Source organism: Centropristis striata, chromosome 19 (genome assembly GCF_030273125.1).
Source record: "Centropristis striata isolate RG_2023a ecotype Rhode Island chromosome 19, C.striata_1.0, whole genome shotgun sequence".
NCBI classification, from domain to species: Eukaryota; Metazoa; Chordata; class Actinopteri; order Perciformes; family Serranidae; genus Centropristis; species Centropristis striata.
In genome coordinates, this window is record NC_081535.1 from 23202899 (window position 1) to 23219537 (window position 16639).

At 37.6% G+C, this 16639-nt stretch overlaps 1 protein-coding gene across 1 annotated transcript in view; it reads left to right on the forward strand.

Moving 5' to 3' along the window:
* Nucleotides 1–16037: 16037 nt before the first annotated feature.
* mast4 (microtubule associated serine/threonine kinase family member 4) overlaps nucleotides 16038–16639 on the forward strand; it is a 139017-nt gene continuing 138415 nt past the window's right edge. Inside the window, exon 1 of the mRNA XM_059358712.1 lies at nucleotides 16038–16569. Within this exon, the coding sequence (XP_059214695.1) occupies nucleotides 16381–16569 (189 nt within the window). The 5' untranslated portion in view covers nucleotides 16038–16380. The remainder of the gene's footprint in view (nucleotides 16570–16639) is intronic.

Genomic DNA, 16639 nt, shown 5'->3' on the forward strand with positions numbered 1-16639 from the left:
GGACATTATATTTTTTAATAGTATTATTCCATTGCTAAATGGTCTTTAATGTTAAATTACAGTTAATCTATATAAAATATTATTATATATAGTATTATTAGTAATATTATACTATTTACAGTATCATTCAATTGCTAAATCTTGAATTAGTAGTGAGTTACATATACATAAACAGATATTTAATGTATAGAATATATATATATATATATATATATATATATATATATATATATATATATATATATATATATATATCTTTTGCTGCTAGACTGTTTGTTTGTTTGTTTGTTTTTACAGTGCACCACCAACAAGACTGAATGAATTTCTCTCTTCTCTTACTGTAGGTTCGCTGTGACTCAAAGCATGAACATAAATTACTTTTTATCTTTTGACTTTGCTTTCAAAGAACTGAACATCATTTTCAATTGAAAACAACAAACCTTAGCATGCTTACCTAACAGACATTTGTGTTATGAATCAGAGGTGGATGACTTGAGTGTTTTTACAATGCTTCAGAGTTTCTATAGTTGAGTGCTTTTAGGGAGCAGTTGAGAGAAAAGGAATCTTGGTTGTGAGATCAAACACTACCGATTTTTCTTGTATGGCAAAAATAGTCACAATTATTTTGAACGTACAGGAATGATAGAAAATACTGCATCACATGGACTATTAGGAGTATACAAGATGGGCAAGTTTTAAAATATCTTTTGCTTCATATTTAGTCTATTTTCAACTAAATGGAATGAAAATGGAACAGTAAATAATCTTTTTTGTTGTTTTGCTTGATTATCGTTTTATATTTTACAGCATTTTAAGTAACAGAGCAACATAAAACATTGCAAAAGTCTGCTGTTTTTATACCCAAAATAACATTTAAACTCAAGTTAAAATTATTACATAAAAAATCAATCTGAATTAATACAGACTCTCTCTTAAGATATTTTCAGAATCCAACATGTTAAAAATATGTGCATTACATTACAAACCACTTTTAATAATACACTTTTACAGATCCTCAAATACTCATTTTACAGCTGAGATGTTGCATCCCAACTAAAAACATTTTTGAAAAACGTATGTCAAAAATGTCATGCTGTATTTACTTTATTTGCTCTTTCCTCGTGTAATTTTCCCACAGATTTATTTTAGAACTAGAAAAAAAGATTTTCAGATATAAAAATAAGTTTAAAAAAAAAAATAAATAAATAAATAAATAAGTTTTATATTCACTAACCCAACTTTTTGAAAATATAAGGTTCTAAAAAGGGTTAGGCTTTAATCTGACAGAACTTTTGTAGTAGTTTTTTTTTTTTTTTTTGTAGTTTAGAAGGAAAATACTGTTGCCCCTCAGCCAGTCATAACTTGGAGTTAGTCATTATCAAGGGCAACTGTCATCTATTGAAACCTACTTAGTTTTACACAAGCTTCACATAATGTTCTTGAATGTATGAGATGTCTTCCGTCTTTGTTTCAAGGAAATCTACTTCCTATAATCCTTTACTGTAACTGGCTGTTTTTGTTTTCAATGCATAAGATCTGGAAACGTCACCACCACTCACTTCAATTTTCTGGAGCACAGAAGCAGGCTGCAGCTGTGCCCAGTCAGGAGGGTTTTAGGAAAACACAACAACAACAACAACAACAACAACAACAACATGTACAAGTCTGTTAAGTTTGAAGTGCTCTTTAACTGCATGTTCCTCCTTCAGAGCTGAACTGTGAAAACACAGGAAGTTCAGTTCTCACCTCACTGACTTCACTTTGTGGGCCTCAAGAACATCATTAATTCTGTTTATCTTGATTTTAAAATGGCACTTGAACGCTGTAGGGTAAAGTTCAAACCTCTTTTTTTGTTCTTAACTCGAGGCGAAGGTCAAAAAGAAGACAAATCTACCTCTCAAAAGTTTTGTCCACAGTTTTTAAATTCAGGGAACTGGGATTGCAAAATAATTAAATGTTTTAAATCAAAACAAAATGTATAAAATAACATTTTAAAGATCCTCGCCACAGGAAATGAATTTCCGCTAAACAAGTAGATGCCTGCCTACTCATGTTTCTCTTACGTAAATTTCCCCACCTTTACTCTTATCATCCCTAAGATCAGCAACGAGCTGAAACTCACTGGTGAACTTGCAAGAGATGAAAGATATGGGTTCCTCTCTTGATGTTTTTGCTTTGATCAAAATCCTTTTAATCTTAGTTTTACATCTAGTGCCCAACCAGAGAGCACAGGGTTTAGTAATCATCTCTACAGTAAACTTACGTTCATAGTTTCTTCCCCTTTTTACTGTAACATGCAGCACATGAGTCTTAAAATACTCTGCTTTGGAAATTTATCTTCACGATAAAACACTGATATTAAATGTTATTTAGCTTAAAAATAAGTTGATCAAAGCAAGCTATTGGAAGTATTTTAATGTTATTATGTAAGAAATTAAGTTTCTTTAAGTCTTCATGAAAAGTATAATTAATATAACCATTATAAACAAGGTATGTTGAATACTTTAGTTTTTGGTTGGATGGAGCTGACCTATGAAACCTAAAAACGATGTTCAGTTCTTTGAAAAAGACAATCTGATCTACAGTAACATCCCCATGACTTAAAGTGTGTATAAATTGCATCATTTGCAGCAATATGTGTGTAATCACATATGATCAAGATGGTATGGATAATTTAAACATTAAATATATTCTAAGAGCGTGTTGTACCTTTCAGTTAGGGAAACATCTTCACTCAATCTTAACAAACTGCACATTGTTTGAAAGCATAAAGTCTTGTGATTTTATCTGTTTAAACATTTTAAGATCACAGTACCACTGTGACAAAAGCTGCATGTTTTGTAACATGACTGCATGCAAACAACAGTCAAATCAAAAGACAAATATTACAATTTTATTTTAAATAATACGAAAGGGAAGCCCTACATTTGTACCATTTGTGTCTCTGTATTTGTTTTTAAAATGACTTACACTGACACTTTTTGACTTTTTGATAGAAAATGGCAAAAAAAACTCCTTTTAGATGAGACCAAGATCAAGACTGTATGAGAAGAAACATCCAGAACACTTTATGAGCAGTAAACAGTACCCTCCTGTGGAGAGTCAGTGTGTGTGTGTGTGTGTGTGTGTGTGTGTGTGTGTGTGTGTGTGTGTGTGAATGAGAGCCTGTCAACGAACAAGTATCAAGGAAAGCAAGAAATTTCACTGAACCTCAGTATGATTCAGGAAAAGCATTCAAGTATGTGCAGATGTGCACAGAATTTAAATAAAGGAACAGTTGTGTTTCATAGTTGTAAATGCGCAGTCATAGCAGGAAAATCAGTCATACCTGAAGTTCACTTTCATGTGTTTTCTTGGACAGCTACTGTGTGACTACTGTGTGAGTTTTATTTTCTCCATTCACTGAAGAAAATGAGTGTTAGCAATTTATGTAACATTGCTGTCTTGTGTTGTGTTTAGAGTAATACCATCCTGACCAAAAAATTCCCCTGGCAAAACTTTTTACTTGTTTTTAGGTCATAAACACAGAAGAAAAGCAACAAATCCTTGTTGGTGCCGTATTTTATCATTGACGATAATACCAGTATATTTTATTTTTGTATAAGATTAAAAAAAAATGCATATCGCGTTAAAGGCAACATTCCTACTTGACGTAGTGACATCAAATCACTACATTCAAGTACAAAAGTATCAGCATCGAAATGTACTTAGTAACTAGTAACTAAAGTAACTAAAGTAAAGTGCTCGTTATGCAGAATGACCCCACATTGTTTTATATATTCTATATATATTGTTGGATAATTATCTTTGATGCATTTATGTAAGCAGCATTTTAATGTCATCAAAGTAGGGCTAATTCTAACCACTTAATATACTTTTTTAATTTATAAAAATGTTTAATCACGTTTTTCATGTTAAATCTTGATGTGAAGAGTAACTAGAGCTGGCAGTGAAAAATACAATATTTGCCTTTAAAATGTCGTGAAATAGAAGTATAAAGTTAAGTAGACGTACCTCAAAATTGTACTTAAGTACAGTACTTAAGCAAATGTAATTAGTTACATTCCACCACTGACATATGCAGAATTATTTTTTTATTATTTTCTAATACTTCCCTTGTGCACTGAAGAGTCAAGAGTACATTTTTTTTGTATTTGGCAACTGTTGAGATGTGGATTTTACACTACAATTTAGATTTATGGTTGATTGTTTTTTTGTGGTACGTTAAATTCGTCTAGAATATCTTTATTGCAAAAATACCCTGAAATATACAAATATAATTAGGGCCAAATCGCCAACCCCTAGTTTCTATCCTCAAATACAACCCACTCATACACACACATATGCATATCCAGAAATAACGCGGGTACTGGTTTGAGCAGGTGCTCAAAATGTTCTTACACACATTTACATTTACATTTAGTCATTTAGCAGACGCTTTTATCCAAAGCGACTTACAGGAAGAGTAAAAAGCAAACAATCAAGGTATAGTGCAATAAGAGCTATTAGTGCTAGTGACAATTCTTTGAGGAGTAGACTTATCATGTGGTCTAGGAGAGAAGATGCTCTCTGAAGAGCTGGGTCTTCAGGAGTTTTTTAAAGGTAGAGAGGGACGCCCCTGCTCTGGTAGGAACTGGTAGTGTGTTCCACCAGCGGGGAACAAGAAGTGCAAAGAGTCTGGATTGCCTTGGACCAACGGGGGGCAGAGCCAGGCGCCGTTCATTGGAAGAGCGCAGCGGTCGTGAGGTAGCATATGTCTGAATCAGGGCGTTCAGGTAGGTAGGAGCAGCACCGGAGACAACTTTGTAGGCCAGCATTAGAGATTTGAATTTGATGCGGGCTGCAACAGGTAGCCAGTGGAGCTCAATGAGCAGCGGACACACACACACACGTAATGACTGGCGTTGTAAAACGTTTAGGCTATGAAATCAATATGAAATCAATTATCTGAGGTTGCATTCACCTATTTTAAGATGTAGGGAAAAATAAGTTACTTAAAAAGATTTTCCTGGCAGACTGGGGGTTTTCCACCCGTTTTAAGGTCCTAAACACAGGAGAGAAAACATATTAGTTCAGACTTAGAAAACCAAGATTTTTTCTCATTTTCCTAAGGAATGCTAGTATGCACATTTTTTCTTCTCTTGGTAATGGGCTATACCTTTGTTGGTGAAACTTTATCAATCTGTAAGAGGAGTGAGGTTTAGCAGGTATAATATTCTCCATTAATATCACTTATTAGCTTTTAATTTTGAGTACAACTTAGACCAACGGGATTATCATTTCTGCAGATAATTGGTCATTAACAGAAATAATTAATTTTACTATTGTGTCTTTCTGGGTATCATTTTTTGTTTCTCCTCAGTTTCATTATTTTTTTTCTGCCTTCATTTTTCCTTTTTTGGTGTCATTCAGGATGTGAATTAAAAATGTTTTGATTTGCCATTTATAAAAAGGGGATTTTTTTGTACCCAAGAGAAAAAAGTCAGGGGCGAGAGGAGAGGCGACCCTCGGGCATCACGCTGAACGGATGACATTTGCACCGAGCAGTTTCAGCCTTCAAAGTCAGCCTGAAGCTTGAAAAGCACAGATTTCACTGCAACTTGCGATTGAAGTGATTCTTGGACCAATCAGTGGTGTATTTAAAATTTTAAACAAGTGCTTCCTCACAGTCTCTCAGCTGTCAAGCATGTAGTATGAATATTAAAATAAAGTTTAATTTAAGCAGCTGGTTGGCCTCAAGTGTATTCTGAATATTTTTTTCAGTCAATAGATGAGGTGAAAACCAATGACAGCTCAGTGTGTCTGTGTTTTATTTAACCAGGTGCAGGGAGGATTGCACAGTCGTGTGCAAAGTAATAATGTCCGCTGTTACATGTCAGGCAGCATCTAAACAAAGAAATCAATGATTTAGTAAAAGAACATTTTTATGCACTCAAATCTGTCATTTAGAGTCTTAGTGTTTGTTAAGTGTAAGGCAGCAAGGTGTATATGTGTGTGTGGTTTTTTGTGGTTCTCCTCCCCCTTCCCTGTGTTTTCAGGAGATTCCTGCACAGAGCTATCAGTGATTGGGAGTAAGAAGCTGCAGGTGATTGCTGCAGAGCTGCTGCCTGTGTAGCCAGGCCAATCAGCACCGAGGAGATCCTTTTAAAATGAGGACATCTTGGGCCTTCATTCTTTCTTCGTTTTGATCCATTTGCAGACTTTGTTTAATGAAATTGGTATGTGGTGGGAGGTTGGGACTAGGTAAGTTGGGGTACCCTGTACATTTGCACACACCTAGTTGACTTTCTGTTACTCCACTAGGTTTATTGGTTGTGCCACCCTTGTATTGTTTTTTTTTAAAATATTTTATTTTCAGTTTTATACATGTAATGTGTACAAATATAAACATATACTATACCAACAGTATAGAGACATAACAAAGCCCCCCAATCTAACAAAAAAAAGAAAGAAAAAAAGTCAGTGTTCAAGGTCAATACAAACGATTACATTAAGCACTTGGTGTAAGAGATGTACCAATATGGTCTAAATATGGCTGCCAAATTTTCAGAAAGGTGTCATATCGTTTTCTGAGACAATAGGTGATTTTTTCCAGAGGGATACAACTATTCATCTCAACAGACCACCTATCAATAAGAAGAGGGGAGTCAGATTTCCATGATGCTGCAATGCACTTCTTAGCCACACATAGAGCAACTTCAATAAATTTGAGCTGTGCATTGTTCAAAGAGCGGCGAATACTTGTAAAGTTCCCCAATAAACAAAGTTCAGGGTCCACTGGAACATTTATTCCTGTGATCTTGGTTAAAGTGGAACAGATATCATACCAGAAGGGTCTAACTTTCATACACAGCCAGGTACAGTGCAAAAAGGAACCAACTTCAGCATCACATCTGAAGCACATTTCCGACAGGTTAGATTTGAATGAATGTAATTTTTCTGGGGTAAGGTATAATTGATGTAGAATATTATAGTTAATCAATCTATACCGGGCATTGATAATAGTTGACAAGCTGTTCTGACATAGTTCTGTCCAAAAGTGTTCATCAATTGCAACACCGAGATTCAACTCCCATTTCATTCTAGACTTATGCACATTTGGTTTTGGGCCTTCATTCAACAACAGGCGATACATTTTAGAAATAAATTTATATGTGTTCCCATCATAAAGAAATCTTTCAACATCATTCATGACAGGCAGAGTCATTTCCGGACCCAAATTAGCTCTCAGAAAGGATCTTAATTGGAGATAACAGAAAAAGGTTTGATTGGACAAGTTATATTTCTTCTTCAAGTGTTCAAATGGCATGAAAAGTCCTTTATTGAAGCAATCCTCCAAATGTTGGACTCCCTTATGATGCCATATGTCCAGAATCTTATTATCAAGAGTCATGGGTATAAGTTCATTTTGCTTTAAAGGTGTTTTAGGTGACAGTCCCACCTTTAATCCAAGACTCTTGTATACCTCATACCAGATCTTTATCAGATGCCTCAAGATTGGGTTATCTGTCCTGCTGTTTACAGTTCCAGAATTATGCTTATAAATGAAGTCACAGTGGACCTTTTCTTTCAGGGGGTGCAGTCCAATTTGTATCCAAGAAGGGGCATCACTGCCCTCAAAAAAGGATGAGATGAACCTCATCTGAGCTGCCATGTAATAGTTTTTAAAACTTGGTAGTCGAAGTCCCCCTGAGCCACAGTCCCATGTTAACTTTGCCATGGATATCTGAGGTACTTTACAATTCCATAAGAATTGTCTGACATATCTATTGAGAGCTTTGAAGAAGGATTGTGGCAATGGAATGGGCAGGGATTGAAACAAATATTGCAATCTCGGTTGTAGATTCACTTTAATACAGTTAACTCTTCCAAACAAGGTGAGAGGCAAGCCCATCCATCTATGTAAATCATCCTCAATCTTACTGAGCAGTGGGAGGTAATTCAGTTTGTACAGGTTTTTGAGGTTGTTGTCTACAAATATCCCAATATATTTTATGCCATCTGTAGGCCATCTAATTGGACTTGTGCGTTGGAGTTTGGAGTGATCAAAATTTGTTTTTTTTCTAAATTCACCTTATAACCTGAAATACTACTATAAGTATTTAATACAATTTGTAATTTGGAAAGAGAATTACCAGGGTCTTTTAAATACAAAATAACGTCATCTGCCAGGAGATTAATTTTATGAACCGTGTGGCCCACCTGAAAGCCCTTTATATCTGGATCTTGCCTGATTGCTTCAGCTAAAGGCTCAATTGCCAAGGCAAAAAGTGCTGGAGACAAAGGGCATCCCTGTCGACTTGATCTGCTTAAAGGGAATGTAGATGAAATCTGTCCATTGGTGCTGATTTTTGCCTGAGATTTATGGTATAGAGTTTGAACCCAACTAATAAATAATGCACCGAACCCAAACTTGGCTAACACTTTAAATAAATATGGACACTCTAGCCTATCAAAGGCTTTCTCAGCATCTAAAGCCACAGCTATACTGGGTTCCGTTTCAGATTTTGTTAAATGAATAATATTAAAGAGCCTACATAACTTATTAGCTGAGGAGCGCTTTGAAATAAAGCCACACTGGTCTGGATTTATTAATTGTGGAAAGTATTGGCCAAGTCTGTTAGCCAGGGCTTTGGAAATTAATTTATAATCTGTATTTAACAATGAAATTGGCCGAAGATGAAGAGCATTTCAACGGGTCTCTATTTTTTTTGTAAATTACAGTAATTATGACCGTGGAGAATGATTCAGGGAGTGTTCGAGTCTGAAAGGCCAAGTTGATGACATCCATGAGAAGTGGGAGGAGTAAATCCTTAAATTCCCTGTAAAATTCTGGAGGAAACCCATCTTCTCCTGGTGATTTGTTTGCTTGTAATGAGCCTAGAGCTTTTTCAATTTCTTTTTGCGTAAAGGGTAGATCAAGACTTTTTTGATCTTTCTGGCCAAGTTTGGGCAGTTCAATCATGGACAAAAATTCATCAATGTTAGTCAAGTTTTCTGGTGGTTCTGATGTGTATAATTGTGTATAAAATTGTTTGAATGCATCATTAATTTCTGTTGGGTTATATGACACAGAACCTGTTTCAGTTTGAATTGAATTGATCATCCTGGAGCTTTCCTCTGTATTTTTGCTTACTTCTCAGGATATTTTTTTCAATTTTATAAGTGTGGAAAGTATTGTATCTAAGCTTTTTATTTACCAATAACTGGTGTACTTCTTTAGACCTTGATTGTTGAAAAGGAGAGTAGGGTTCAAACGCCACCTATACATATTAGTAGTTTTTTCGGGGCATATAAATGGATAGGGTCAGAGGTGAGTGATCTGATAGTATTCTAGACAGATTCCACTGCTCTGTCAATCAGCTGTGTCGACAACAGGAAAAGATCAATCCGAGTAAAAGACTTGTGGCGACCAGAATAAAAAGAATAATCTCAGGTTTGAGGGTGCATTTGTCTCTACACATCAGTTAAGTGTAATTCCTTCATGAATTCTATGGTGATTTTGGCTGCTTTAGTTTTGGATACTGATAGAGCCGACTTATCCAGAACAAGATCCAGGCAGAAATTAAAGTCACCCCCTATAAGAATGTTTTGCCGTCCTCCTGACACCTATAAGAACATGTCTTGAACAAATGACTCATCGTCATAATTGGGTGCGTAAAAATTTAAGAGAGTCCAGGATTCTGAGTAAATCTGACAATTCACTAAAACATATCTCCCCAATGTATCAACAACGTTTTCTCCAATTGTTACAGGGGTGTTCTTATTTATCAAGATGGCCAGTCCCCTAGCTTTAGAGTTAAAGGATGATGATATTACATGTCCTATCCAATCCCTTTTCAACTATCTATGCCCCAGGGGTGTCAGATGGGTTTCCTGTATAAAGGCAATGTCAATCTTCAGTTTTTTCAAATGTGTTAGGACTCTCTTCCGTTTCACAGGTCCGTTTAACCCATTCACATTAAAACTCACAAATTTCACCACCCTGTTCATCAATAACAAATAATTTTAGAGAGATGTTGCCCCTTCCATAAGACCAATGTGTCCCTTACAACCAAGTAGTATGAAATAAAGCACTGACCGTATGAAAAAACAGTGAAAGAATATAGTGAAACAATAACTTCCCTCTCCTCCCACCCCGCCTTGTGCCTCCCCGAACCCGGCACATAGCATCCCATATTCATCTCAAAGGGAGCTACTGGGTAAACAACCAGAATATGTTACCACTAGCCCCCTCCCCGCGACGTGTGGTAACATGAACTATCTAGTACCGCGATATAAAGTAATTAAAACAGTGAAGACATGAACAGTATCAGGGCCTCAGGCTGTGTGGACATGGCAGCAGTTTAAAGTGGACCCTTATAATATAGTGTATATAAAACAATGTGCAGAGAGGTCCCAGTGCTGCAAGCAGCTGATCAGCTGCTTTGAACAGATATTTGTCTCACCTGGGCGCAACCGTGAGTTAAATGAAGAATGTCAGTGTGTGGATCTACTCCCCTTCTCGTACATTATTCCTTTCCAGGGACTTCGCCGCCTCCTTTGGGTCCGCAAAGATCTTGGGCGCTCCGCTGTCTCGGGGGTAAACGTAAAGTTTGGCCGGGTATCGCAGCGTGTGTTTTATTCCTTCGTCGCGCAGAGCCTGCTGAACCTCTCTGAAGGCGCGGCGTTGAGCCATGACCTTGCTGGTGTAATCCGGGAAGATAAGGACCTTGACTCCCTTGTACTCCATGGACTGTTGTCTGCCGAGGCGAAGAATCAACTCCTTCTGCTGAAAGTGATGGATGCGCGCCAGGATCGTACGCGGTCTGGCGCCAGTGGCCGGCTTTGGCTGGAGTGAGCGGTGCACCTGGTCGACTTTGACTGGATGCGGAAAGTGTTCGTCAACAAGCAGTTCAGGGATTAGTCTGGAGACGAATTCAGTGGGTCTACCATCCTCCTCACCCTCTTGTATGCCCACAATTTTGATGTTGTGCCTCCGAGAGCGGGCCTCCAGGTCAAGCACCTTGGGATGAAGCTGAGTGTTGCGTCCCGTCAGCTCAGTGCATTTAGCTTCAAGCGCTAGCATGCGGGCGTCAAGGTCGCTAGTAGCTTGCTCTTGATTAGCCACACGGGCTTGCAGTTTAGCCTGCGAGGCTGCGAGTGACTGAAACTTAGCCTCAGAGGCATCGAAACATTCATTAATGCAGCGCAGGACTGACTCTGACACCTCTTTGCACAGTTCCTTACACACATCGTAAGTTTTATCTGGAGGCATGTCTGACCTGGTGAGAGAAAAGCTAGCAGCTACCGATGGTGCTAGCTCCAGCTCCGGTGGCTTGGCTGTAGCTGGATTTGGCTTTGCCGGAGACATTTGGCTTTGGCATTTTGGATTTTCAGTTGGAAAGAGTTCTTAGGGAGATGTATACACACACACTTGTGGTCTATTGGCATGAAAGACGCGGTATAAAGACGATTTTGTAAGTCAGTGCTCCTCTGGGAGCACTGACAAGGATCTACATGCAAAGGATGTAGATCCTTTGCATGCGCACTAGCGCCCCCCGCCCTTGTATTGTTATAGAAAAGTCATTTATTAGAGAAGTTAGTTAGGCCTTTTGTTTGTTTTGTTTTTTTTCACAGGTAGTTTAGATAGGCCTTCTTTTGTTATATTTATTTCTCAACCACTTGTCCCATCCTCGCCCACCTTAGTGTGTCTTTTGTTTTGTTACAATAAAGCACACTCCACATTCAACATCCAACATTCACTCCACTTTTGACTTCTTTGATTTTATGATTGTCACATTATTGTCTGCTGGCTGGGTTTGGTTAAGTGGACGTAACATCTGCTGACAACACCTTAAACACAAGCAAACAAAAAGTAAAGTGCTATTTCTAATATCCTGATGTTATCAGGTGTAATGGTTAGCATGTGCATGATTCTGACAGCAGTATTAAAGCTGGATATTGGGAATATAAAACGTTTTCTGCAGGATCTATATGGATATCAACACTTTCTCAGCTGTCAGACAGTCAACACCAGATGAAAAGCTGTCTGCGTATAATGGCTCAATACCTCAGCAGTGTGTTTACTCTCTGCAGCTCAGTGTACCGTGACATAATGTAGTAGATAAGGATTATAAAGGCAGGAAGCTGTTTAAGGTGGAGGTCAGTGAGTGCTGTTGACTGTAAACATTTTCTGAATAAATATGGATTGGTTTATTATAAAGGTGATGTTTTATAAAGCCAGTGGACCACATACTGGTGCATTTAAATAGGAGAAAACAGAGGATTGTGTCTAAAAACAAAATTATTCCAACTTTATGGGATACTTTATAAGAATAATATGTACATCCAACAAAATAAACTGGTCCCAAATTAAATAAACAATAGTTAGGCTAAATTATTGCTACTGTGAATAGGAAAATACTTCACTAAAATGATAGTGAAACAAAAAAAAAATCTTATTACATTACAATATATTATATTGTAGCACCCCTAGTCTGACTAGAAGAACAAACTATAGACACTAGTTCAGTAAGTTGGACCTCTGAATTATTCAAATGAGGGAGCATGAAGTTGAAAGTTGACAATTTATTGCCTCACAAGGTAAATATTTGGCAGTATATGGAAAATAAAAAATACAAAACAAATAGAGCTCTTTTATAGAAAAACAAAATAAACTAGGCCTGTAAACAGGACTGAACGGGACCGAGCCGAGTGGAGCCATTGGGGGAGGACATGTCAGCGCAGGCCACGTCGGGCGCGGTGCTGTAGGCTCAGTCCCTATGCGTACCAAATGGTGTGTCGCCTACCACTGTGGTCGGGGTAGGAGTAAAACATGTTACTTGCAGTTGCCAGCAGGGGGCGCTATGACTGTGTGTCAATATTGACATGTGGGTGTGTTCCGGGCTGGCCCCTAATCACGCGTGTGAATTATGGGACAGATTGGACAATGTATGGTCAAGTTATCCAGTCTGGTGTTAGATGGCGAGACGCCATATTTTGCCGCCATGCCATGCCCATATAGTGTGACCGTCGGTAAAGCTTTCAATAACTTTTGATCCCAAAGGTCTTGTGATGCTACTGACCAAGTTTGAAGGCAATAAGGTGAAATTTGTAGGAGGAGTTTGTTAAAGGATGCAACGTGGTCCTGTGATGAAAGGGGGCGTGGATATAGCATAAGGGGCGGGGTTGTATGAAATGTTGTTATGTAGAAGTGTTAAGGGCTGGACTCTGATGAAGCATGAGAAATTTGGAGGAAATGGGACAAAGAATGGGAAAGTTATAAGAATGTCGTGTTTTATGGCGAGACGCCATTTTTAGCCGCCATGCCACGTCCACATAGTGTGACCGTCGGTAAAGCTTTCAATAACTTTTGATCCCAAAGGACTTGTGATGGTACTGAGCAAGTTTGAAGTCAATGGGGTGAAATCTGTAGGAGGAGGTCGTTAAAGTAAGCGGCGTGGAAATGGGCCAAAACGATGACAAGTGCGATATTCAATCCAAGATGGCTGACTTCCTGTAAGTTTTCGGGTATGGGTTGTTGAGGGTTTTTGGTGCGTCATCCCATAATAGACATATGTACCAACTTTCGTGTGTCTACGTGAAAAAATCCTATATTGTGAGGCTGTTTTGAAATTTTCAAGGGGGCGCTAGTGAGTAACTTTCACGAGAGCTTGACGTATATTCCGAAAATGGTGAGTTTTTGAATATGAGAAAGCCCCCAAAAAGGCAATTCATTTTGGTAAAAAATAATAATAATTACAATAGGGTCCTCGCACCTTTCGGTGCTCGGTCCCTAATAATTCCTTCAATTTCAATAGGGTCCTCGCACCATCGGTGCTCGGTCCCTAAATAGGTGCTCGGTCCCGTTCAGTCCTGCTTGCAGGCCTAGTTGACTTTTATATTTTTCTTATTTTTATATATGTAATGAATGTATATTTATGAATTTATATAATGTCATTTTTATATGCAAATTTGCTTGAACATTCTTTGTAACTTCCTCCATCTGTATCTTAAGCTGCTCTGACTGAATTTCCCCACTGTGGGATAAGCAATCAATAAATAATGTAAATAATGCCATGCCTTGTCTGCAGTTATAGTGTTGTTTCTAGAGGATATCAACAGTAAATCAGTCTTCCTCTGCATACAGTAACACCAAACTGCACTAATAATAATAACAATAAAATGGAAATGATGCCCCTGCATATGAACACTGATCCATCACACTGTGGTGGGAAATCTCAATCAAACATTGGCAGTCAGAAAGATTTTCTCTGGGTGTAGCTGCTGACATCACACATGGGTGTAGTCCTGTATCAGCAGGAGCCAGTCATGATGATACATTAACTGGTGGTCTGGGATCCTCTGTGACTAAACGCTTGTAAATTTGTTTTCAATTAAATTTAAATGAAGATGGTTGAAAGCTACAATAGTTTCCCTCCTGTGTGTGTTGCATTTGAATGTGTTTATGAGCTCAGAGAAATAAAAATAATCTGACATAAGTAATTATCTCTGCAGTGAAGCATTCCCTCTTGTGTTGTGGTACTGTTGCATCTCTTTCTTTATAAGCCATGACTAAATGTGCAGCTATTTACCCTGCAGATTATGAGTGTATATTTTGAAATAAGGGGCTAGTTCCCATCTTTCAAGTATAATATCTCTGATTTACAAAAAGCTTTTTTGCAGATAGCCTATTTGTGCAACAAGCTTTATGTATCTGTTTTATTCTTAAAAATAAATTCAATATTATTTAATAAAACATTGCAAGCAAAAACAAAACAAAAAACATTGATAACATATATGGCTGCATCTCCACTACACTTTACGCAATTTATCATAAATGATTCTGGTGGAATAAATCTCAAGAAGGCTCAATAAATCTCAATCAATCCAGATTAAATGTCATAATTCACTGTGAGTGTAAGCATGTAATGTATGTTGAAAGTAGATTTGGTGTCATCTATTGGTCAGCAGAGGAATTAACAGCAAAGTGCATCTTCCTCCCATCTTTCTCTACTTTTGCTGGAACAAAGGCTCTGATTAGTGAATCTTCAAAGTAACTAAAGTTTTATAATAAATGTAGTGGAGAAATAAATTTACACTATTTGCCTCTGAAATGTAGAGGAGTAGAAGGAAAAAGTTACATAAAAAGAAATACTCAAGTAAAGAATAAGTAGGATGATCTCAAATTTTTACTTGCGTAAATGTTACTTTCCATGACTGCTGGTCAGTGAGGGAATGTAACTTAGCACTCAAGTGCTGTATTTAAGTACACGTCTGAGGTACTTGTACTTTATTTGAGTATTTCCACATATAAAATGTTATACTTCTACTCCACTACATTTAGAGGTAAATATTTTACTTTTTACTCATCTACATTTAGCTGACAGCTTTAGTTACTTTTCAGTTCAAGATTTAACATAAAAAATATAGTACATTTAAAGTGATTAGACTTTAAAAAACAAACAAAACAAAACCTCATAACAGTATATTAAGTAGTTAAAATGAGCTCTTCTTACATAAATGCATCAACAATAATAATAATAATATACAATAATATATTTGAAATATATGAAACAATCTGAGTGGGTCCATTCTGCATAATAAGTACTTTTACTGATATTTTAGTGCATTTTGTTGCTTTAGTTTTGAATGCAGGACTTTGTAGTGGAGTGATTTCTCATCGTAGTATTAGTACTTTAAAATATCTCAATACTTTCACGACTGCTGGAAATTACTCCACTACAAGTATCTCACTATCACTACAAGTCAGCATTCAAAACTTACTTAAAAGTACAAAAGTATCAGCAATGGAAATGGTTTTGAATGCATGAATTCTATTTGTAGTGGGGTAATTTAAAATGGGATATTAGTACTTTTACTGATATAAAGGATCTGAATACTTCTTTCAGCACTGCTTGTTTGAACCATAAAGTGCACCAAACTTCTTTAAAAGTTGATTACGGGGTGGGAGCTACTGTGATCTGATTGGTCCTCCCCCGCACGTTGTGGGCGGGGTTTATTTCGGGGCTGCTGCAGGCTCGTGCATTATGAAGGCAGTGACAGCATGGACTCGCGCTGCAGGGAGAGTAAAGCGATACAAACCCCCTGAAGAGAGGTAACTTTTACCTGGACACCCACAGCCTGACGCTCACGCTGACATCAAACAGGGTAAAAAAAAAAAAAAGTATTTTTGATATCGCAGACTTCTTTCCCCGCAGCGTCGTGACTTTTGTTGCCTTTGTGGTGTCCTTTTTATGGGCTCGGGACTAATAAACGAAAATGAACTCAGTGGGCAGGTGTGCTTGCAGGTTAATTAACAGCTACGCTTTGTTTTGACGTCGCGGATTCAAATGGGGTTGGCTTTGAAATAGGTTATAATAGCAAAAATAAAAAGAAATGGAGCGAAGTGGAAGTGAGTCGTCGTCCTCCGGTTCAAACACCTTGTCCGAGGGGGAAGACATGACACCCGTGCTGGACATCAAAGTTTCTGGAGTTGGGGATGATGGTGATGGTGATGATGATGATGATCACAGCTCGGACAAGGACACAGCTCGGGATGAAGAAAGTGAAGACGAGGACGAAAAGGTAAGCGCTCAAACAACTACACATGTAAAACTGAAGCTTCAAATGTCTCGTTTGTGCTCATTAAATACAT